Genomic DNA, 25,275 nt, shown 5'->3' on the forward strand with positions numbered 1-25,275 from the left:
TACTTTTGGCTTGTACTAAGTTTTACTTCAGAGTTCCCTTTTATTTTACCTTCATTTCCTACAGTGATATTCTTTACAGTTTGGGATTGTTATTGGTCTATTACTGCGGCATGCTTCTGATAGACTGGAGCTTTCTCACTATCAAATTACAACAAGATTTTTGCATTTTTTCTATTTCCTGTGTCAGATTCCTTCTTCTGGTTTGATTTTAAATCTCCATATGAGTGGGACTACCTTGCTTTTCCTATTCCCATTCTTATACTGAATATGTGTATCATCTTACCTCCACATTTTCCATAGTGCTTTAAAGTGGGAAGAAATATTTCCCTAACATTATATCATGAATTAAATCAAGAGTTATAGCCACAGGATGTAACAATTCTACACGTGTAAGGAGACAACCTTTTCTGTCTCCATGAATGCATATTACGTACACTTTTTAGATACTAAGCAGACACTTAAACAGAAAGTGAAGCTTTACAAGGGAAATCATGCTTTCAGAATTTAAAACAGCTTGTACTTTCTTTCCTTCTAAAAATTCAGCATATTTTTATAAATACAGTCTTAGTACACTGACATAGTTATCCTAGCTGTAGCCCTATTGCACGGCATTGAAACTACTCCATCTAAAACATGCTTCCCAGTTTCTGCATTTCTACCAGAAGGAATGTCTTCAATGTTAGAAGCACAGAACATAGCAATGTATCTCCCTCCAGATCTACTTTAAAATGTTGATTTACCATTTTGTCAACATTCAAAAGAGTGAGATGAAAACATTGGAAGTTTACAATCACGAACTCCCAGAACATTATATTTCCTCTCTGGGAATGTAACCACTTGGCCACCAATAATAACATTAGAAATGGAAGCAAATTAAACCCAATTAAGTGGGAAGCTTCACCACTTCCATACCCCCATGTGGGGGGGTGCTGTGCCACCCACTCCCCCACTTAAATATACCAACTGCAAGATCGCACTACAGTGGAGAAAGGGTAAAGTTCACCATGGTGGCCAAGTGGGTACTTTCCTGGAGAGGAAATATGATATTCCGGGAGTTCATGATTTCATGGGTTCATAGGTTCATAGGTAGGTACTAGGCTATCAGCCCAAGGGCCTACGTAAGCATAGCCAACAAGGTTCCCTGGCTTACACCACCCAAGAAAGTTATTTTCCTGTGCCACTGTCGAGCAGAGACACAGAAGTGATCCCCGGGGTATATTTCCTATTTCCCATCCACTCATCAAGATTTTTCTTGAAGAGTGCTAATGAAGAGCTTTGCTTGACATAGATGGGTAGCCTGTTCTAGAGTATGGGAAGTCTCTGGGACAGGAATCTATCCCTCCAGCATATTCTGTTTATTGTGGTGACAAGGTTTAGGTCCCTAGAGAGTGTAGCTCGGAGGGATTGGGATTTCTTTAGGGGTAGTATGTCCAACAGCTCTGGGTTTAACATAGCTTTATATGTTAGGCAGAGATCACCTTGGAGTAGGCGATATGCTATGGAGTAAAGCTGGAGTTTTTTGAGGCGGTCAGTGTAGGGCATTTGTTTCTGCCCAGTAATCCTCTTTGTGAGGTACTTCTGTGGCCTTTTCAGCTGCTGCAGATGTCTTGTGAGGTACATTCCAAGAGCGGCATTGTACTCTATAATGGGTCTAATGAGTGTCGAGTAGAGAGGAATAATGACCTCTTTTTTCCTGGATGAGAACCCTTTTATAATGAGGTGTGCCACATAGAAGGGCTTCCTGACTACTGTGGCGATGTGACTATCAAAGGAAAGACTACTGTCCACCTGGGTCCCAAGGTCTCTTATCACACATTCGATGTTAAGTAGATTGCTGCCTATGTGGTAGTTCATGGGTGCAGAGTTTTTACCAAAGGGGATGACACTGCAGTTTTTGGCATTGAGCTTGAGGCCATGGCTCTGACACCAGGCATCTGTCTCAGCGAGGCCCTTCTGTAGGATGCCCACATCATTTGGGGACTTGACTATGGCTCCTAGTTTGCAGTCATCTGTAAACTTCATTAGCCAGAGTCCTGTGTTAGCCTGTACTTCAGAGAAGTAGATACCAAATAGGAGAGGTTCCAGGACAGAACCCTGTGGTACTCTACTTGTCGCTGCTTTGAGGTCAGATTTGGAGGCTGCAACTTTTACAGTGTGGGTTCTGTCAGTGAGCCAGTTGGCAACCCATCTTGTGATGCAGGGATTTACACTTAGTTTAGTGAGTTTAGGTATAATTCTAGAATGGGTCATGGTGTCGAAAGTCTTGGCGAGGTCAAGATAGGCTGTGTGAACCACCTTACCCTCATCTACGGCTTTGGTGACTGCCTCAAAGAAGTCGATCAGGTTCAGGAGGCATGATCTGCCTTTCACAAACCCGAACTGGGTGGGATCCAGAGTTTGGAGGTTACCAATGTCTTTTTTTTATGAGTTCCATGATGATACGTTCCATGGCTTTGCAGACCAGGCCCATCAGGCTAATAGGTCGACAGTTCCCAGGATCAGTGGTGGCTCCCCCTTTGTGGAGTGGGATAACTGTTGCTGTGCGCTATTCAGTGGGCACAAAGCCTGATGTGAGGCTATTATTGAACATGGTGCTTAAGTGGGGAGCCAGTTCATTCTGAAGTTCATGTAAAACGCAGCCTGGGATGTTGTCCAGTCCCATGGATGCTGTGTTATTGACTTTAGAGAGTGCAGCTTTTACCTGCGTAGTTATGATTACAGGGACTCTACATTCTTCCTGTATAGATATGGGCCCTTTAGGGGGTGACAGGGGGGTAAAGTTAGCACTGAACCTATCTGCCAGGATGTTGGCAATATCAGTTGGTTCTGTAATTTTCTTGCCGTTGTGCTGTAACTCAAAGCAGATCTGGGTGTTGCCATCGAGATTATTGACATAGCTATAGAATGCTCTGTGGTTGTCCTTAGACTTAGTGGCTATTTTGTTTTCGTAGCTAGCTTTGGAGGATCTTATAAGGGATCTCAGCTTCTTACTGAGGCTGACCAGGGATCTCCTCCACTCATGGGAGTTTACTCCCTTTTGCAACAGTTTCTTCCTTCTGTTGTACAGTTTGTTTATGGCAGGGGACCACCGGATTGGCTTCCTTTTTTTGGAGGATAGCATCTTGGTTATTTTTGGGATAGCACGATCCATGCACTTGTGTAATTGCTTATAGAGTGCATTTGTGTAGGATTCAGCAGTTGTAACTGTATTGTCCATCTGCATGGGTGTCATGAAGTTCACCACTTCTGTCTTAAGAAGCATGAAGTTGGCTTTGGAGAAATTTTTTACCATGGCTTCCTTAATGGGGGGTGGGGGCGGGATGTGGATATCAAAGGTGATTAGCTTATGGTGGGATCGGACCAATGAGGAGTTGACTTCAGGTGTGGAACACCGGTCACTCATGTTGGTAATGACTAGGTCTAGAATATTGTTGCCCCTGGTGGGGATGTGGATAAGTTGATCCAAGGCATTGGAGTTTATGAATTCCAGAAAGCGTTGAGCTAAGGAGTTAGTACATGAGTAGTTTTCCCAGTTAATGGTAGGGTAGTTGAAGTCGCCCATTATTAGGGTGTTTGGTTGAACCCTAATATTTTCCAGTACATCAAGAAAAGAGGAGTGGGAATCCTGGGGCATGGTGGGGGATCTGTAGCAAGCTACAATTTGGATTGCAGTTTTGCCCAGAGTTAGTTGCACTTGGATAACCTCGGATGCATTTTGCTGAGCAACTAGCCTGGAGGTGTGGATATCCTTAATGTATATGGACACACCTCCGCCTTTGGTGTTTTGGTCAAGGTTACATGGCTGAAAAGTGTAGTATGAGTTATAGCCTGGTAGTGCAGGGGTGCTCTCTGGAGCCTTGAACCAGGTCTCAGTCATTGTTCAGATATTGATGTTCTCCATTTTAAGGAGTGCCTCGAGTGAGTGCATTTTGAGATTTAGACTTCTAGGATTGAGTAGCATTACCCTCAGTTTTTGCTTGCCTGTTCCTGTTACGGTGGTGAATTTGTTATTTGAACCTTGCCTAAAAAAGGCACTATAGGAGCAGCAAGAACCTTAGCCAGTATCCGGAATCCCAGGGGCGACAGGTGCAGGCCATCTGTGGCAAAGCATCGTGGTCTGTCGACCATGTCATCCCAAGCAGACAGATACTGGATCCCCTTAGGATGACACCAGAAGCTTAGCCAATTGTTGAAGTCAATCATTTTGTCCTTGTACTGCGGTATCATTCTGAGCAATGGCAGAATGCTACTCAGGGCTAGGGTCATACCTGCCTGGGCTACAAGATCGGAGAGCTCCTCTATGTCTCTTTTCATGTAGTCCAGGGAGGCACCTTTCAGGTCATTCACACCAACATGGACAATGACAGAGTCATATTTGTACTTGGTGTGGAGTGACCTGAGTGCGTGGGTTATGTGGCGGATGAGGTAGCAGCTATGATGATGAGCATAATCATCTGTTGCTGTTGCACTCACTTTTGAACAGTTCCACCAGTGATTTTACAATTTTAGCCAGTAATTCCTCCATGTGGTGGATGATTGTAAGCTGCTGATGTTTTCTTCTAGTTGTTTTGAACGTTGACAAAATAATAAGTCGACATTATGAAGGGGACCTCTCCCTCCATACCTGTAACAAATTAACCCTTACTGTTTCCCAAAATATGGTACATTTTTTACTGCAGTTTTAATCTTAGAAGTTGACAGTTCACTTTTAAATACTCTGTCATTAACTAATATGCATTCTATTAATGTTATTAGCGTACTCAGAATTTTTGAATGACTATACAGTACTTAATATATTACAAGGCAAAGTTATTTTAAATCTGTGTACTGTTAACATTTATAACATCTTTGCTTTACTGTTGCAGTCAGGTTCAAGCCAGTGTTTTAAAATATGTCTTAAGTCATGCATCTGTGCTCTTAATGGATTATCTGTAATAAAAGTCCACCTATGAAGTTTTATTGATTGTGCCTCAGGCATTATACCAACCCTGACAATCAGTTCTTTCTTAAGTTTATCATAGTCTATGCAATGAGTCTCACCGAAGTCCATGTATGTTTTTGGTGCCTTTCCTGTCAGCTGGGTAATGTGATTCCTGGTCATTCTGCTTAACTCCAATTCTGTATGGTAGCACAGCATTTAAAAGTCTTTAAATAATGTCCAGGTCATACTACCTGGCTAGTGTCTTCAGAGCTGGTCAGTTTTCAAGGTAGCAGCTATGATGATTAGCATAATCATCTGTTGTTGTTGCACTAACTTTTGATCATTTCCACCAGTGATTTTAAAATTTTAGTCAGTAATTCCTCCATGGTTGTTAACACTATTCAGTCATGCCTGGTACACAGTAGTCACAGTGCAAGAGGTAACATTTAGCCCAACATATGGTTTATGCTCAGTTCGGCAGTACAGGTTACTGTGAGGAACAGTTATTTGGCAGGCTTCTGGTTAAATTAGTCATTTACACCTTCAGTTTAAGTATAAGAATACACATGAGGGAGTGTATATACACATATATGTTTAGAACTGGTTTATTTAATAAACCACAAATCAAAATATCAACTTTCTTGGATTTGCAACTTCAAAATAAAAATAGACTTTCCTCAGCTGATTCTCAGTAGCAGAGTTCACTCCAAGCAGTACCTCCAGGAACTGTCAATTAACAAATTGCATTCCAATTATTTTTACATTACAGTTAATCATAATTACCCTTTGACCAAACAATGAGGTCATTATATACTATCAGCACTTTAGGACAATGGATTGTTGCTTGGTCAAACGTCTGTGTTCAGTGGGTGTTTTAAAAGTCATTTTAAAATTCTTATTAGTAAAAAAAATGGTTTTCAAGGAAAGGGTGCTCACACACACACATGAAGATGCATGCAATTACCGTTTTGTTAAAAACATAAGTTTTGCACTGCAAAATTACACAGATCTTTGCGCATTAACTTTAAAATGAAATTAAAAAGCATTGCTCATGATCTTTAAAATGAAATTAAAAAGTGTGAATAAAAAATAAAACACATGCATACACTTGCCAAATGTAAAATGAATTTGTGGCAAAATGGACCAGATACCAGCTAACTCAACTGTGATAAATCTTAATAAAATATAACTAATGTTTTAAACTAACAAAAGCCTCTCTAAAATACATAAATACATTATATAACATAACTAAGAATTATTAAAGTACCTTTGAACCAGAGCAGAAAACTCTGGTCAAAGAAATGGGCCTATTACAGGTGTTAACATACTAGTAGTAATTTGCAACACACTTGATCGCTCAAAATAGCAAGTGCTCAATCTCCTGTTTCTATATAGCCCTCCCAACACTCAGCCTAGTTCCCTCAGTCTCTCACTCTAAAACTTCACTCCCCCTTACCTAAATATATAGCCTTGGATCACTTCCTAAACCTAAAACTCCAACCTCCCTCCTTAAACTTAAATTCCACTGTCTCTCTCTAACCCTTAAACTCCCCTTCCACTCCCTAAACTTAATTCCTTTCCTGCTCCATAACCATAAAACTTTCTTCCTCCTCCCTGACACTAACCCCTTGTTCCTAACTAAAATACTTCTCCCACTTCCTCCTCAGGGCTGCTTGCTCAAATTTATATTTGAGTTTGAGCCTTAGCAGGAGCTTATATTAGCCACAACACCCTTGTATCTGTGGCTTCAAGACTGTGGTTTTGAGCATCTGGGATTTGAGCACCCGCAGTGCTTCACAAAGAAATCTACAGAAACATGCAAAAGCCCCATTAATTATAATGCTTATACATTTCCCACAGCCTACTGAAATCAATTGGAAACAAGAACTCAAATAAAAAATGGAAAATTTGATAAATGGAATATATGAGGGACTTTGTTGTGTAACAGACAAAACATCTTTCCTTGTAGAATTAGAGAAATTGTTTAGGACTGATCCCAAACTCATTCCTAGTATAAAATGTATCATTTCACACAAGAACCAACTTGTCCATTTTTTTCTGTCATTTCTGTCCTCCACTGTGTTTACACTTCCTGTACTTTAGCTAAGTGTTTTGTTTGTTTGCTTGTTTGTTTTAGAGAAATTATATTATTCTTTATCTGAACATCTCACTTAACCTGTGTGGAAAATGCATGAACCACTGTGTTTGTACTGTTATTTCTGCTGAATATTTGGGGACAACGTGCTCTACCTTTAGTCCACGTGGAACAATCTCAGGAATTGTAATACTGGGGTAACCTATGGGTGGATGAAGATGGTACTCTCAAGCTTCAATTGCGTGAGGTTCAACCGTCTGACGATCCAAGTCCCTCCATAGGAAATTTACTTTCAGCAAGTTATTCTATTACTGATGCCCTTTTCAGGTATGACCATAGAGTTAGTATATATATAAGTGTAGAGTGTGTGAGGCGGGGGTTGCCAACCACATCAGGGGTGCAGGGAGGCATGCCCCCTGCTAAAAACAAAAGTGTTTTTTCAATTTTTTTTTATTTGGACTTATTTTATTTGGCTGACACAGTGGTGCAGTGATAGCATTGTTGCCTCACAGGAAGAGGTTCTCCGGTTCGATTCTCGGCTGGAGTGCCTTCTGTGCGGAGTCTGCATGTCCTCCCTGTGTTCGTGTGGGTTTTCTCTGGGTGCTCCAGTTTCCTCCCACATTACAAAGACATGCATCTGGAGTGTTTCTTCCTGGGCCTCCACTGAAAATTGGCTTTGTTCCAAGTCAGACTTTCCCGATAAACAAATGTTAAATAAATAAAAATAAAATAAATACATTTGCAAACGCTGTTTGGAGATTCTGATCCTTGCTGCAGTCAGTTTCATCCACTCATAGTGGAAGCATAATATTGCCCCTAAATAATTCTGACATCAGCACGTTGGCAAGGCTAACTCAGATAAGTGAAATCTGTAGGAAAATGAGGAACAAATCTTTGCAGCTACATTTTATTGAAGATGTCAGAGAATAACATTACCAAAATTCATAAAACTATGCCATAGGAAGCACATGCCACTGGAAGTTGTATCACTGGTAATTCATAGCTAAAGCAATAACTGCATAAAATTGTGAAAACTAAGGTCTGTAACCCTGTTCTTTATCTATTGCTGTATACATTTCCAAAACAATGTGTTTAAATAACTCCAGTTGTCACTCAAACTGCTCAATATGCAGTGATTTCTTACTTATAAAGATTTCTTCCACCAGGATATCCTTCAAATTCATTGCTGATATAGTATCTGCAGAAAAGAAGAAAGCAGTAGCTTTTAGTTAGAATGAAAAAAAAATGCATGTAGGACGTTTTTTTCAGAGTATATTTTAAAGACTATTTCTAACAACATGCTGCGTGGTTATTAGAGAACAGTAATACTTAATCTGCTATTGTGTTTTGTAATATAAAAATCACATTTTGTATTTCTGTTTGTGAACAACTGTTTTGGGTGTCATCTTCTAAGAACTTTGCTTACTATCGGCCGTTGCTCAGCTGCAGTGCATTCCCCCCCAAACAAAAAGTGTACCCTTCTTGTGTGAGGGTAAACCCCCTCCACACACCTCATGGAGGCAAGCCTGCTCTGCACTTCCAAAGCTTATACACACAACTCCAAAACTGCACCTACCTTGAGATAAGTGCCACTTGGAACACAGTCTCAGTTGTTGTAATACATTACAATATACATTCAGTCTTAACTAGTGTAGGATTTGTAATATTCAAAGGAAAAAAAATACTCAGAATAAATAAATAAATCAATAAACAAATAAATAAATAACAGTAAAACTTAGAAATATGACAGTGTGATCTTAATATGATTCATCCTGTATATCTGGTTTCAGTTGCTTCAGTCTCTTTTTGTATAATGTATATTTAGATAAATATGTCGAAATGTGGTGATTTCTAGGCAAAGAGAAAATAAAATATATGCCCCTTAACAACATAAAACCTACTTCTCACATATGCCAGCTCTACTGATATAAGAGATAAAGCCCTGACTATGAACCAAATGAATCTACGGGATAAACTTATTAACAAGTTCATACTTTTATATTTCTGGGTTTTACTGTTTATTTATTAATTAATTTATTAACTGATTGATTTATTATTCTGAATTTGATTAGTAGCTCAGAAATTCATTGCATTTAGCTGGAGAGGGTGAACAGTGAAGGGTCTTTGAACAATTACCCACTACAAAGGGGAAGAGACAAAAAGGGCACCACTCTGATGGAGAGCAGTGAAATGTGTAAAATTTGTGTACTTCAGAAGGTGTGGCTGTACTAGGTTTACATCACTCATAGAAATGAATAATGGTCCCATGGTATGCCCATTTCATGCTCTCCTGGATGGCACTATCTGGGCTTGTGTAGGATGTTCGGACCATATAAGGAAATGTCCCACACAAGCAAGTGACCTAACCTCTCTTCCCTCCCCTGCCCTCTTATAGGCTCTACAAGCCCCTTCCCAATCCACAATTGCAGCCCCACTCAAAGGGAAATATTGGGTGAGGAGGTTCATCTCCTTCCATCTAGGTTCCCTGCCTACATAGCCCCATCTGATGGGTACTATCTCTTTGGGAGAATGGAGACAGAGAGTAGCTCACTAAGCAGCTCAGTGCAGCCCCCCCCCCCAAAAAAAACACTTCTTTTGCGAGGGTAAGCTCCCAGCACAATCCCCATGGGGGAAGTCCTGACCTGTACCCCTGGAAGGTTATATGGCCAACACAGTGATTTAACTTATTTGAGGTAAGTGCCACTTGGAGCACAGATTCACAGAAACACTTACTTTGTACAACTTTCCAATAGACTACACTCAGCTTTCATACAATTCACACCATATATACCCATGTGCGTGCACACACACACACACACACACACACACACACACACACACACACACACACACACACACACACACACACACACACACAGTGCTGCAGATTCACTATTCATGCAAACACACATACACACACACACACACACACACACACACACACACACACACACACACACACACACACACACACACAGACACACACACACACACACACACACACACACACACACACACACACACACACACACACACACACACACACACACACCACTACCATTTGCTGCTCAAACATATACAGAGCAGAAGCACCAGACCACACATCCAGTAAAGGCACACACAAATCCGTTACCCGTACCATTTAACAATTCACACAGACAACACCTCTGCACACTACTAAAAATCAGATCCTACTTTCCTGCATACTATTCACCCCTCAATCCCCAAATCACATTCATACTGACTCACAGAGGCTCTCACATACATACATACAAACCTGGCATCAGTGCTATATACAAAAAGGCAATTGTTATGTAGGACAGATGCTAGACTTTCCTGCACACATTTTTGCACACTCTTGCTGACTATGCAAACTTGACACGAGACTGCATTTTCAATGACTGATAATAGGCTGGAACTCAACCACAAGGGCTACAATAAACAGGAATGGAACTTAAATTTGGGCATAAAGTACAGTATGCATTTATTAAAGGTAATGCTACATTTTGATATCAGAAAGGTTTACATATGTAGAATCCTGGATTTAAATGAAAACAAAACCTCTCAATAATCACGTCATTGTGTTTCACAAAACACCTTAGTCCTTGACTGAGCTCCTAAATACCTCAAGGGGGTTCTAGCTGTACCCTCCTGGAAGTCTGTTTTCCATACAAAAATGCTATGAGATAGCTAAGGAGTTGTGCGTTCCAGATCAGTATGGATAATCAGTATGTGAAGTCAATACTAATTCTTATGACTCATTCATACATTTATTTAATATATAGTTAAATACTGGTTGTTACTGAAAACTGTTCCAGAAATAGGAAGCTATTTTGGTAATATGTGCATTTAATTGTTATTGAGTGCAGGAATAAGTGGGTGGGAGGATGGCATAATGGCTAAGGTGTTTACCTTACAGTTGCAAGGTGTAGGGTTTGATTCTCACATGGGGTAATTGCCTAGGCTTCAAATGGCTCACAAAGGCAGTTAGCTTAGTTCTAACCTATGAATATACCACTCCAATTTGGTTTCATAGCTGACTAGTCACAGTTATGGGCTAATTTTTGTAATTTAGTTTCCTGTACTAGTTGCTCAGCTAAAATAGTCAAGACTAACTGCTGAGAGCATATCATCTCATGTCTTTATTATTTAATTTCATAACCTAAGCATTACATGGCAACAAAAGTTGTTGCCTTTAAAAAAACAAGGAAAGATGGGGTAAACAGGGCTGTTCATGGGTGAATTTACTGTACTTCCAGTGTGTGCGCATGTGTGCGTGTGTGTGTGGGTGTGTGTGGGTGTGTGTGTGTGCGCGCGCGTGTTCGTGTGTGTGTGTGTGCGTGTGTGTGCGTGTGTGTGTGTGTGTGTGCATGTGCGTGTGTGTGTATGTGTGTGTAAAAAGCAACAAGGAGCCAGTATAATTCTTTACTACTGTTTCAGAAAGGTGTTTCAGGCAGTGTAGGAAAGGCAAAGAGCTATTATCTATTTATTTATTTAGTTAGTTAGTTTTTTAATTTATTTTTTGAATTTGCTAACTGGAGTAGAGCACTGATCCTAGTGGATCCATTTCAGTCTCATCCCAGGGAAAACATAATAGATACATGACATAATATACAGAGCGAATGACAAAATGCAATACATACATACATATGTTATATAAAGGGACATTATATATAAAGGGGCATTATATGTACACACACACACACACACACACATATATATATATATATATATATATATATATATATATATATATATATATATATATAGACAGATATATACACATAAAATATAAAGGGATATATAAGGACGTAAACCTTGTCACCATAATAAACAGAACATGCTGGAGGGATAGATTCCTGTCCCAGAGACTTCCCATACTCTGGAACAAACTACCTATCTATATCAAACAAAGCTGCTCATTGGCACTCTTAAAGAAAAATCCTGATGATTGGATGGGAGATAGGAAATTCACCCTGGGGATCATTTCTGTGGCTCTGCTCGACAGTGGCACATAAAAATAATTTTCTTGGGTGGCAAAGCCAGGGTATCATTTGGCTAGGCTTATATAGGCCCCAGGGCCAATAGCCTAGTACCTACCTATGAACCTATGAAAGTGAATATCATAGTTGGCTTGAGGGTATTAAGGCAGTCAATACATGGTATTATAAACAGAGCGACTGAAAAAAAAAAAAACAATATATAAAACCATTATATACAGAGTAGAAATCACAGAGCTGCCAGCTGAAAGAGTTATACTCAAAAATATTTTGTATAACTTTATGTAGAAAATAACTGCATGCCAATACTTAGAGGATTTCCTCCCTCAAATTTGGAGTACGGGGAGATTTTTTTCCTGGTCCTCCATTGTCTTAAGTGTGCATCCAATGAGGAATTGTACAGGATGCCAATTGACAAACTACATCCCTGGTTTTGAGACTAAAAGACTGGAAAATTGTCTACAAATCAATATGCCTGAAAATTAGAAACTGCATATCTAGAAGTTCAACGTGCTTGTGATTGTGGCTGAAATAACAGGGATGCCTAAGATTGTACAATGTGCACCATTTCTTCATGTCATCGAGGAAGAAGTAGCTAACATGCACAACATCTGAGTTTTGTCAGGGAGACAGAGAAAGAATATGTGTAATAAAACAAAAGTTTCTGGACTATTGTAAGCCAAGAAAAATGCAGTATATACTCAACAGTTGCTCTGTATGAAGGTACAAGGACACAAAGCATGGGTGCTTTACTGAATTAAAGAACTGAGCCAAACATTGTAAGTTTGACAAGTTCAACAGTTTATTGACACAAAACAGAGTAATGTGTGGTGGTATTCAAAATGAGCTGACAGGATATGAGAAGAATCAGATTTAACATTAAATTAAACTGCACATGTGCACAGAGACATCTACTTTGTTTTGACTCAAATTAAAGAGTTAATGCAAGAGTTAGAATAATACATATTTGCATGCAAAAATAAAGCTAAGGCATTTTACAATAAAGGAGAGAGAGAGCAATTCAATAAAAAAAAACATGTCACTGTTAGATTTTAGATGGTTTGTGGATATAAATATGAGAAAAAGGATGTGTTCTGTAGTGGTTCAGTTGTGTAACAGCTGTGGTAAAAGAAATATTTTTCTAAAGTGCATAAATCACAGGAAAGAACATTGCAAGTGAAGTTAATGCATATTGTTAAGGAAGAACAGAATATGGCTTATTTGTTCTTATTTTAAATATGGAAAGTTATGATGTGTGCAAGAATGTGGAATGATTACACCAAGGCAAGTTGAGCAGTCAGATCTCTGGATGCAAATATTAAGATAAATAATCAGAGTGTTGTCTTTAACCTGAACACTACGGTAGAGTGCAATGTAATGTCTGCTCAAAAGTCCAATCAGTAGTGCTAAGAGATAAACTGTAGCCATCCATGCACAGATGTTTGCCATCTCAGTCTATCATATGCCACAACTGAGTTAGAAATTGTTTATTTGTAAACATAAGAAAAACAACTACACTATTCACTTTCAAACAGGGGAATAGAAGCTTCTACAGCTTTAGGATGTTTGATTTGCCAGAAGGTTGGTATGTGCAATGTGAAAGTGAGAAGTAATGGAGTTTTACATAACTGTAAAGACTGATATGCTTGTCTAGGAAGTTTCCCAGCTCTGAATCACATAAGGATGGATCTTATCATATAAAAATCATGAATGCTCAAAGGAATATTACAACACTACTGAGGAATAAAGACAAGAAGGAAGAACCCATACTGAACAGCAAAGGTGTGATTAAAAAAAAGACTGCAATTACTGTCTGAGTCAATAACATGGCAACTGAAATTAAACTTGACAAGACTGTTTATGATTTGAATGAAGCTATAAGGGGAGAACACTATTTGTTTTGTTAACTAGAAGATGGTACTGAAGTGCCAGATGGTAAATATTTTCCTATACAAGTTCCAAATTGAGGATTTTGGCAAAATGAATGTTGTTGTTTGTCTTTTCGGCTTTTTCCCGGTTAGGGGTCGCCACAGCGGAACTCCGGTCCGCTAATGACTGGCAGTTGGTATTTATGGTGTCGAGTTGCCAGCCCGATGCCCAGTTTTCAACGAAGGCACGCCCATTCAGCTCAAAATTAATAATTTACTTAATTTATCCTGCATTGATTGGATTAGTCCAAATAGGCTAGTGGCCTCTTTTCAGTGGAGTGTAAGGTAGTATTGCCAGAAATGAAAAAATGTGAAATGCGAGGTAAAAATAGCAAATTATGACTATTGTAGTGCAGCATGTGGAAATACATATAAGAGCAAAATGAAACAAAATAAGAGAGAATGGAATGTAAAACAAAAATCCAAAATGAGTTAAGGAAGAATTTGAAAAAGAATTGTTATTAATGAATTGGATTAAGTACTTTGAAAAGTAAACGCTGATTCAGTATCAGCCCGAAATGGTATCGGCTAGATAATGTACACAAAACTAATGGACTGACAAAAAGAGTATTTTGGAAAATGTACTTAATGAATGGTTGAAAGAAGGGTTTGTTTATGACCAGTTATGTAGTGGGATATTAAAACATATATTGAAGAAAGATGAGAAGAAAAAACTAAAAGATTGAAGATCCATTACTCTAAATAACACAAATTATAACATTTTTATGAGAATAATACAGAGAAGAATGGAAAGATGGGTGAGAGTATGGAAAAAAATGATGTATGGTATAAAAGGGAAGTGTCAGGTTATTGGTTATGTCAGAAATTGTGAATGATGTAAGTAAAAGGGAGGATGTGAAACTTCTGGTAGGTGATAGTAGCAAGGCATTTAACAGAGTAGGACATGATGCTTTATGGGATGTTATGGAGAAGTATGAAATAGATAATCGAATTAGGAGAGTGTGTATGCCAGCATATCAGAATAATAGAGTGACAGTTAGATAGAGTTAGTGAATGGGTGAGGAAATATGGATGAAGTGTGGTATAAGACAAGGATGTCCCATGAGTGGAATAACATTTTTATTGCTGATGAATATGATAATGAGTGAAGTAGCTTACAAAATGAAAGACGCTAGATACATGAACAAAGGAAGGCAGTGAGTGACTCCAGTAGCTCTGACACACGTAGTCAATATAGTTGTAGTTGATAAGAACAAAATATGGATGAGGGAAGTGTTGGCTTGTTTGACTGGATGTTTAAAGGAAATGGGATCCTGAATAAAGATAAAAGTAAGGGTTTATGTTTGCTAGTTATAACATTTTGGAAAATTATGTAGTAATGATGTAGTGGGAGGGTTGATAAAAAAAATTCAAGAAATACGTTTTACATGGAGGATGTATAGCTTAGCATTCAAGAAAGGGGTTTATCAGATAAATTTGGTATGAATGAGAAATATAGCATATATGTCAAATGTTTATATGATCCTTGAAAAATACGAAGAGGAAATTGTGCAGTCAGTATTTTCTTTCATATGAAGTTTAACGATAAACTCGGTGAAAACAGATGTGTTGTATATGACTGAAGATGAAGGGAGATTTGGGTTACAAAATCCAGTTATTTATTCTGATGCATTAAACTTGTGTAGTAAGTATTTCAATGGATAAAGAAAGAGAATTGAAATTTAATAGTGAGAATATTTAAATACAACTACAAAACAATTCTGGAAGATGATGAAACTAGGAAAAAGCATAAGGGAATGAAGGAATTAAAACTTATCAAGAAAAATAGTAACATGAAAAAACAACAAAAATGATTTAGAGAAAGATAGAAGGATGTGGTATAATAATGTGATAAAGCAATAATATTATTTAATTGGAAATTTTACCAGAAGAAGTGATTAAAAAGATTAAAATAAGGAAAATGTGGTGAACCAAGGTAGTAGTGCCAGGATTTCCTATACAAACTAGTAATAAATAAGTTACCTGTAAACAGGAATATGCCAAATAAAAAGAAACTTGAACAGGTGCTTATTTTGTGGGGAGGAAAAGACAACAGAACATGTTTTTTTTTTCCAAAATATAAATGAATGGTGAAACTCTAAAAAATTGTGTGAAATATTTTTTGAGAATATTAATTACAAACAACATAAATATAAATTATAAACAAATATAAATACGTATAGATATTATTTGAATAAAAAGAAAGAATATGTGAGAAGTGTAGATAAGAATGCATTTTATGTAATATGGGTTATTTGGAATGAAAGACGAAATGAAATATTGTTTAATGGGCAATAGATTTTGGCAACTACTGCAAAAAATCAGATTATGGTTGCAAACAAATGTGTGGTAAGTCAATTACTGAAGAATAATAATGAGGATGTTATAAGAAAAATGATACATATTAAAAAATAGAAATGTGTGTATGTGTGTGTGTGTGTGTGTGTGTGTGTGTGTGTGTGTGTGTGTGTGTATATATATATATATATATATATATATATATATATATATATATATATATATATATATATATATATATCTATATGGGTTTATGACATTTCGCCAAAAATTTCTGACATAAGGTCCAAATCACCGAAAATAGTACTGACAGTGTATCTGCCCTTTTCCCCACTGTAGTGCGATTACGAAGTGAGAATATTAAAGTGGGGTGGTGGGGGCCACAGACCCCCACAACAGGGGGTGTGGGGGGCATAGCCCTTCACCTTCTTAGGTTATAAACTACTTACTTACCCTTTTAATAGGGACTGCTCAATATAAAACAATACTAGACAATATTAAACTGTACTGGGTGGGGGGTTACACCCCCCTACTTTAATATTCTCTCTCCGAGATCACACTACAGTATGGAAAAGGGCAGATACACTGTCAGTACTATTTTCAGCGAAATGGATTTTTGGTAATTTGGACCCTCTGTCCGAAATTTTCGGCGAAATGGATTTTCAGCAAAATGACACTGAACCATATATATATATCTGCCTGTAAATATGTAAATTATGTAAATATGTAAATATTTTTATGTTGTGTTAAATAAAGGACCTCTGCTCTTTTTAGAGGTGCCAGGTCACCTGAACTACCAGCAAGTCAAAGCGATGTGAGCTTTGTTTGACATCTCATTTGAATGACAACACACTCAGGAGGGCAGTACCCACCCTTCGTGCTGCACTGTAGTGTTTGCAATCCATCTATCTGGAGTAGAACTAGAACCCCAGACCTCATGATCTAAAGCTGAGCATGCTACATCTGGCACCACTGACACTACTATAAGTGACACTGAAATAACTAAAGACACCAGTGAAGTTTAATATTTTTATTGAAACATACTCCCTAGACTACTATTTAGTAATCAGCCAGCACTCAGATTCTTCAGAGAGCTGTATTTTAGGACGGGGTGTGACCAGTGAGTAGCATGACAGAAGACTGATTTAGTTACTGGGTGAGAAGATATGAATTCAATTTGAAAAACTGCAAATGTAAAAGTAAACAAATATTACTAAGATGCATGGGCTTTCTAGAAGAAGGTTATGCAGAGATCATCCTTCTGGGTCTGTGTGATACTAAGAAGAGGAGCTGTAATCTGTCAAAGCAGCTAAGGATACTGAGACATGAGATCATTTTGATGAGGAAAATGAATTCTCCCAAGCTGATTTAGGTGCATGGTGAGGTACATGCTGAAGGATGCATTATAGTCAATGACGGGATTCATAAGAGATGAATAAAGTGTGAGTATAACTTCTTTAGACCTTGAGAAAATACCACAAAGGTCTTGTTTTCCAAGACAGAAGTATTATCTAGCTACGACAGAGATGTAGCTGCTTTGTCCGTTTTTACTCTTTTTTGGTTATTCAGTTGTCATTTCGTGTGGTTTATCAGTTTACAACAGAGATGTGTTTTTCAGAAGACAGTCTGTTATCAATATACACACCCAAGTTCCTGGTAACTGTGTCAAATTTATGTGGAATGTTATCAATATAGTAAGCAGTGGTGATGTTAAGTTTAACAAAGGCACCTATGCTCCATTTCTTGGTGTGGAGGGTAACTCCATAATTAATACACAGAATATGTGTTTGATGCAACTCTTGCTAGAAAATCTGAATACTAGAATGGGACTTGATTACCAAACCCACTTTGAAGTCATCGGCAAGATTGCTTAGCCATAGTCTCTTAATATCACTTTTTACTTCACTGAAACATATACCAAAAAGGAGGATTGACAGAGTCCTGTTGGGCACCACTGGTGACATTTTCCTGACTAGGACAAATACCCCTGAACGCAACAGTATGGTTTCATCAGACAGCTAATTACAATTTCAATGAACCATGTTCGGGTCAATGTTGAGTTAGCAGAGTTTATCAACAATCCAGTTTGAGGATAGTGTAAAAGGCATTGAAATGGTCCAGATAAGCAGTGTGGACTGTATGCCCCTCATGCATGACCTCAGTAAGCCTCTTTAAAGAACTCAACCATGCTGAGCAATGATCTGCCTTTTACAATGTTGTGATATGTATGCAGGGACATAAAGTCACCTCATAACAGTAGTACGATAAATAACACTGAAATTTCCAGGGTTAGAGGATAAGGACATCAAATCAGGGATATAATCACTGGTTAGAGACATGCTGAAAGTTGATGGAGGGATTGTGCTAAGTGGGGTATTGATGTTTCTCAGGAGACATCCATAGGCTATTCTCGGGGACAATGGAGCTACTATTTTTAATTTCGGAAAGTGACACAAAGACTTGGTCCACATTGATTGCAAGAAGGGGGTATGACAGAGAATGGGTGGGACATAGGGGACAGTGGGGGACATGACAGGGGATGGATGGGACATAGGGAAGAGTGGGGGCATGGCAGGGAATGGGTGGGACATGGGGAGAGTGGGGGGCATGGCATGGAATGGATGGGACATAGGGGAGACTGGGGGGCATGACAAAGAATGGGTGGGACATGGTGGAGTCTGGGGGTATGACAGGGAATGGGTGAGACATAGGTGAGAGTGGGGGACATGACAGGGGATGGATAGGACATGGGGAGAGTGGGGGGCATGACAGGGAATGGATGGGGCATGGGGAGAGTGGGGGGCATGACAGGGAATGGGTGAGACATGGGAAGAGTGGGGGACATGACAGAAAATGGATGGGACATGAGGAGAGTGGGGGACATGACAGAAGATTGATGAGACATAGGGTAGAGTGAAGGCATGACAGGGAATGCATGGGACATGGGGAGAGTGGGGGGCATGACAGGGAATGGATGAGAAATAGGGGAGAGTGGGGGATGTGAAAGGGGATGGATGAGACTTAGGGTAGAGTGGGGGCATGACAGGGAATGGGTGGGACACGGGGAGAGTGGGGAACATGACAGGGGATGGATGGGACATAGGGGAGAGTGGGGGCATGACAGGGAATGGGTGGAACATGGGGAGAGTGGGGGGCATGACTGAGAATGGATGGGACATAGAGGAAAGTGGGGGCATGACAGGGAATGGGTGGGACATGGGGAGAGTGGAGGACATGACAAAGAATGGGTGGGACATAGTGGAGACTAGGGGTATGACAGGGAATGGGTGATATATAGGAGAGATTGGGGGCATGGCAGGGAATGGGTGGGACATGGGAGAGTGGTGGCATGACAGGGAATGGATGGGACATAGGGGAGAGTGGGGAGCATGACATGGAATGAGTGGGACATAGGGGAGAGTGGGGATATGACAGGGAATCAGTGAAATATAGGGGAGACTGGGGGCATGACAGGGAATGGGTGGGACATGGAAAGAGTAAGGGGTATGGCAGAGAATGGATGGGGCATAGAGAAGAGAGGGCATCATAACATGGATGGGTGGTACATAGGGGAGAGTGGGGGGCATGATAGGGAATGGGTGAGGCATAGGGAAAAGTGGGGGGCAAGACATGGAATGGGTGGGACAAAGGGGAGAGTGGGGAGTATGACAGGGAATGGGTGGAACATAGAGGAGAGTGAGTGGCATAACAGTAAATGGGTGGGACATATGGGAGAGTGGGGACCATGACAGGGAATGGGTGGGACATAAGGGAGAGTAGAAGGCATGACATGGAATGGCTGGGACACAGGGGAGAGTGGGGGTAAGACAGAGAATGGGTGAGACATACGAGAGAGTGTTGGCATGACAGGGAATATGTGGGATATGGTGAGAGTGGGGGTATGACAGAGAATGGATGGGATGTAGGGGAGAATAGGGGGCATGACATGCAATGGGTGGGACATGGGGAGAATGGGGGGCATGACAAGGAATGTGTGGGACATAGTGGAGACCAGGGGTAGAACAGGGAATGGTTAAGCTATAGGGGAGAGTGGGGGCATGAAGGGAATAAGTGGGACATGGGGAGTGTGGAGGCATGACAGGGAATGGATGGGACATTGGGGAGAGTTGGGGCATGACATGGAATGGGTGTAATATAGGGGAGACTTTGGAGCATGACATGGAATTGATGGGATATAGGGGAGAGTAGGGGGCATGAAAAGAAATGGGTGAGACATGGTGAGTATTGGGCATAACAGGGAATAGGTGAGACATGGGGGGAGTGGGGTACATGACAGAGAATGGATGGGACATAGGGGAGAGTAGGGGGCATGATATAAAATGTGTAGGACACAGGGAGAGTGGGGGCATGACAATGAATGGGTGGGACACTGTGAAGACTGGGGGCATGACCAGGAATAGGTAAGACATAGGGCAGAGTGGGGGCATGACAGGGAATGAGTGGGATATAGGGGACAGTGGGGGCATGACATGAATTAGGTGGGATATAGGGGAGATTGGGGGCATGTTATGTAATGGGTGAGACATAGGGTGGAGTGGGGCACGACATGGAATGGGGGAAATAGAGGAGTGTTGGGTTATGACAATGAATGGGTGAGACATATCCGAGAGTGGGGGTATGACAGGGAATGGGTGCAACATGGGGAGAGTGGGGGGCATTACATGGAATGGTTGGGACATAGGGGAGAGTGGGGGGCATGACAAGGAATGGGTGGGCCATAGTGGAGACTGGGAGTAGAACAGGGAATGGTTAAGATATAGGGGAGAGTGGGGGCATGAAGGGAATGAGTGGGACATGGGCAGCGTGGAGGCATAAGAGGGAATGGATGGGATATAGAGGAGAGTGGAGGGCATGACAAGGAATAGGTGAGTCATAGTGGAGACTGGGGTATGCCAGTGAATGGGTGAGACATAGGGGAGTGTGGGGGCATGACATGGAATGGTGGAACATAGGGGAGAGTGGGGGCATGATATGGAATGGGTGAGACAGTGTAAAGTGGGGGGGCATGACATGGAATGGGTGGGATAAAGAGAAGAGTGGAGGGCATGACAGGGAATGGGGTGGACATATGGAAGAGTGAGTGGCATGACAGGAAATGGGTGGGACATATGGGGAGAGTGGGGAGCATGGCAGGGAATGGATGGGACATTGAGGAGAATGGGGGTATGTCAGGGAATGGATTGGACATAGGAGAGAATGGGAGTATGTCAGGGAATTGCTGGGGCATAGGGGAGGTTGAGGGGCATGACAAGGAATGGGTGGGATATAAGAGAGAGAGTGGGATGCATGTCATGCAATGTGTGGGACATAGGGGAGAGTGGGGGACATAACATTGAATGGTGGGACATAGGGGCAGAGGGGACATGACATGAATTTGGTGGGACATAGTGGGAGAGTGGGGGCATGACAGGGAGTGGGTGGGACATAAGGGAGAGTGGGGGCATGACAGGGAATGGGTGGATCACTGGGAGAGTGGGGGACATGACAGGGAATGGATCAGACATATTGGTGAGTGGGGGGCATGACATGGAATGGGTGCAAGATAGGGGAGAGTAGGAGGCATGATATGGAATGGGTGGGACACAGGGGAGAATGGGGGGCATGACAAGGAATGGTTGGGGCATAGTGGAGACTGGGGGTATGATGGGGAATGGGTGAGAAATGGGGAGTGTGGGGGCATGACAGGGAATGAGTGGGACATGGGGAGTGTGGGGGCATGACAGGGAATGGGTGGGACATGGGGAGAGTGGGGGGGCATGACAGGGAATGGATGGTACATGGGGAGAGTGGGGGGCATGACAGGGAATTGGGGTACATGGGGAGAGTGGGGAGCATGACGGAATGGATGGGACATGAGGAGAGTAGGGGCATGACAGGGAATGGATGGTACATGGGGAAGAGTGGGGGGCATGCCAAGGAATGGGTGGAACATGTACAGTGGGGGCATGATATGGATTGGGTGGGACATAAGGGAGAGCAGAGGGGCATAACAAGGAATGGGTGAGACATAGGAGAGAGTGGGGTCATGACAGGGAATGGGTGGGACATACAGGAGAGTGGGGGCATGAGAGAGATTGGGTTGGCTTAGGGGAAAGTGGGTAGAGAGAAGTTGAATGAAAATTTTCTGCAAGAATATTAGCAATGTTCTTTGGGTCCGACAAGGAAGCACTACTGAAGATAAGTTCGGGATTGTTGACTACTTCTGGGATACACAATACAGGTGAGAAAAGCCTTATGGTTGTCTTTTGAAATAGATGCAACCCCGACTTTAAAGCTGACCTTACATTTTCTAATGGCAATTTTGACAGATTTACTTACCAGTTTTACATCCCTTTCATGTTGGTGAAGTAAGGATCTTGTATTGATGGCCGTGAGGTTTTTATTATAGAGTTTTTTGATGTGGTATTTCCACCATAGAGGTTTAGTTTGAAAGTTGACATTATCCTTATGCTGAACTGGTTCAAATACCACATTGCTTCTATCCATGAGGGAGCAATAATTCAGGGGAGTAGCAGAGTAAGCTACAAGGTTTGCTGGGGGGCTTATACCATTTGCAGGTTATCAATAAGATCTGTAAATAATAAATAATTGTTTTTCAAGTAATTCCTAATAATAGAAGAGTTGTTAAGAGGTTACAAAGCAGGTTTTCATACAGAAGATCACACAGGATCAAATTTGAGTAGAAAGGGGGTAAGAAGCAGCGTGGTGACATTAGAAGAAATGTTTGTGAGGACAAGAGGAAGAAGATTAACACCACTTGTGGGTAGCAGAGCAAGTTGGCCAAGTGTATTGATATTTACAAAGTCCAGAAATCTCAAGACATATTTGTTAGTGATAGTAAATATGGAACATAGGGGAGAGTGGGGGGCATGATATGGAATGGGTGGACAAAGGGGAGAGTCCCATATATTCACAGTTTCTGTGAATATAGTTGAAGTCACACAGAACAATGGTATTTGGTTCAGTTGTTAACTTTTCTAACTAACTAATTCATTCATCATGCTCTGATGGGGTCACAGATGGGGATACATAACTTGCTGTATTGTAATAATTAATTTTATTGAGTACAACTAGAACATCAAGCATTCCAAGTTTTGTCCTATCATGCAAATTCTGGGGAGAATACAGTGGATTTGGGATCTCAGTTGTTAACTAGCTGTTTTCTCTACCAAAGTTGTGGGATTTGATTCCTTCCACTTACATTTGCTTGCCATGTGACTCTAAGCAAGTCATATAACCAGACAGTGCTTCCAGGTTGCCATTGAAAAAATACACATGTATCCAGTAGGCTCACCTGCCTAACAAATGTGTAACATAAATAAAATTATGAGACAATAGGGTCATGAATAGGTTAGTACCAGGTTAACTAGCCTTGTGTGGCATTTTAAGCCTAGCCAATTACCCCATATGAGAATCAAAGCCTGCACCTGGTGCCTTTAAGGTAAACACCTTATCCATTATGCCAACCTCCCACCTAAATATGTTGCCCTTCCTGTATTAGAACCCAGTGCCATCTGTATTACAGCCCCACACTTACACCTGCTGCCACAGGAATAAATACAGGTACTCCCACAAAGTTTTTTATGGATCTGAATGCATGATGGGTACTGTACCCGGAATGCTGGGAGTACTATCACTACATTGGAACCAGATTTCTATAATTACACAAATGCTAATGTAAAAACAAAACAAATGTCTAAAAAACATGGACCACCAAACAAAAACTAAAATTTTTACATAAACGAATACAAGAAAGCACTTTCTTTCTATAACATCAGAACTTAATCAGACAATGAATTTCATAATATCCAACAGTTAAATAATTAAACATAATAATTGTACAACCGTAAAAATCATGTGATACTAAATTCATAAAGAAAAATCGCATCCTTAAAGTGACACACCCCACCTAACAACTAAAAATAAACATTAACCATAGCTTAACTCTTTAACACAACCAGAAACTTTTAAAGAAACAAATTATATATTAAAAATATAAGTCTCATCTCTTCAATGCCTTCAATTTAAGCAATAAGGAGATCAAAATATGATCATTTAAACCGGGCCATTTATATGAATTAAAATAAATCTTTGAAAAAAGTTCACGTTTTTCTAAAACAAGTTGCCAAGGTCCCCCTCGAGGGTTCAGACTCACCTTTTCTAACATTGTAAATTTAAAAGTGTGGTCCTTATCAAATGCTAATGTGGTTAAGGAAAGCCTCAAGTTCAGAGATTTTGTTATTTAGGCGTTTGGCATTTAGCAGTACTATTTTGATATTATGCAGATTGGAGTTTGCTATGCTTGGATGTCCATCAGGTGAAATCTGCATAAAGGTAGATATTCTGGTGTAGTGTAAGTTTTAGCCAGTATGTAAAAAGCAAGGGGTGAAGGATGCAGGTCACCCCTGGCAAAGCAGGTGGTTCTTCTGGTCATTTCATCCCATGCAGGCACACTGGATCCTCTTAGAATAAGACTAATTTACTACACAATTATTGAAGCTAATTATTTAAGCCATGATTTTTGGTGATAATTGTAAAAATCCTGAAGTGACACCATGGCTGAGGCTGTATAAAAAACAACTGTAGCTTAAAAGCAAATAGAGTTTAATTGAAGACAAACAAAAGGCCTGAGTACAAAGATGAGCACTTTTGGCGAGACTTCACCTTCTTCAGATCATATAGTACAAAGGTCCATATTGGTTAAAATAACAGTGACTAACCAATCGTATTTGTTACAACTGACACACCTTCAAAAATTAACAAATCAAAATATCAAACGAAACCAGGAAGTATAATTGCACAAACTATACCTAACCAATCATAAGCTAGGAAAAGTTCTAATGACAAAAGTTCTAATGACCAATAACAAAAGAGTTCTTAGATTCAAGTGATATTATTGAAACCATATCATTAAGAACAAATATAATATAACATAAATTAATCTTATGTACATTGAAATTATGTGAATGTCATGAGAATATTATCTGTAAACCTCTTGGTGCTTCGTGATTA

The 25,275-nt window shown here is 40.3% G+C and overlaps 1 protein-coding gene across 1 annotated transcript in view; it reads right to left on the reverse strand.

Annotated features, from left to right (window-relative positions):
• Positions 1–25,275, reverse strand: part of LOC122804723 (dipeptidyl peptidase 4-like) — a 1,230,541-nt gene that overhangs the window by 472,837 nt on the left and 732,429 nt on the right. The window contains exon 15 of the mRNA XM_044074775.1: positions 8,161–8,214. Coding sequence (XP_043930710.1) covers positions 8,161–8,214 — 54 coding nt within the window. The remainder of the gene's footprint in view (positions 1–8,160; positions 8,215–25,275) is intronic.

This window comes from Protopterus annectens, chromosome 6.part0 (assembly GCF_019279795.1).
Source record: "Protopterus annectens isolate FY-2018-M chromosome 6.part0, PAN1.0, whole genome shotgun sequence".
NCBI lineage: Eukaryota > Metazoa > Chordata > Ceratodontiformes > Protopteridae > Protopterus > Protopterus annectens.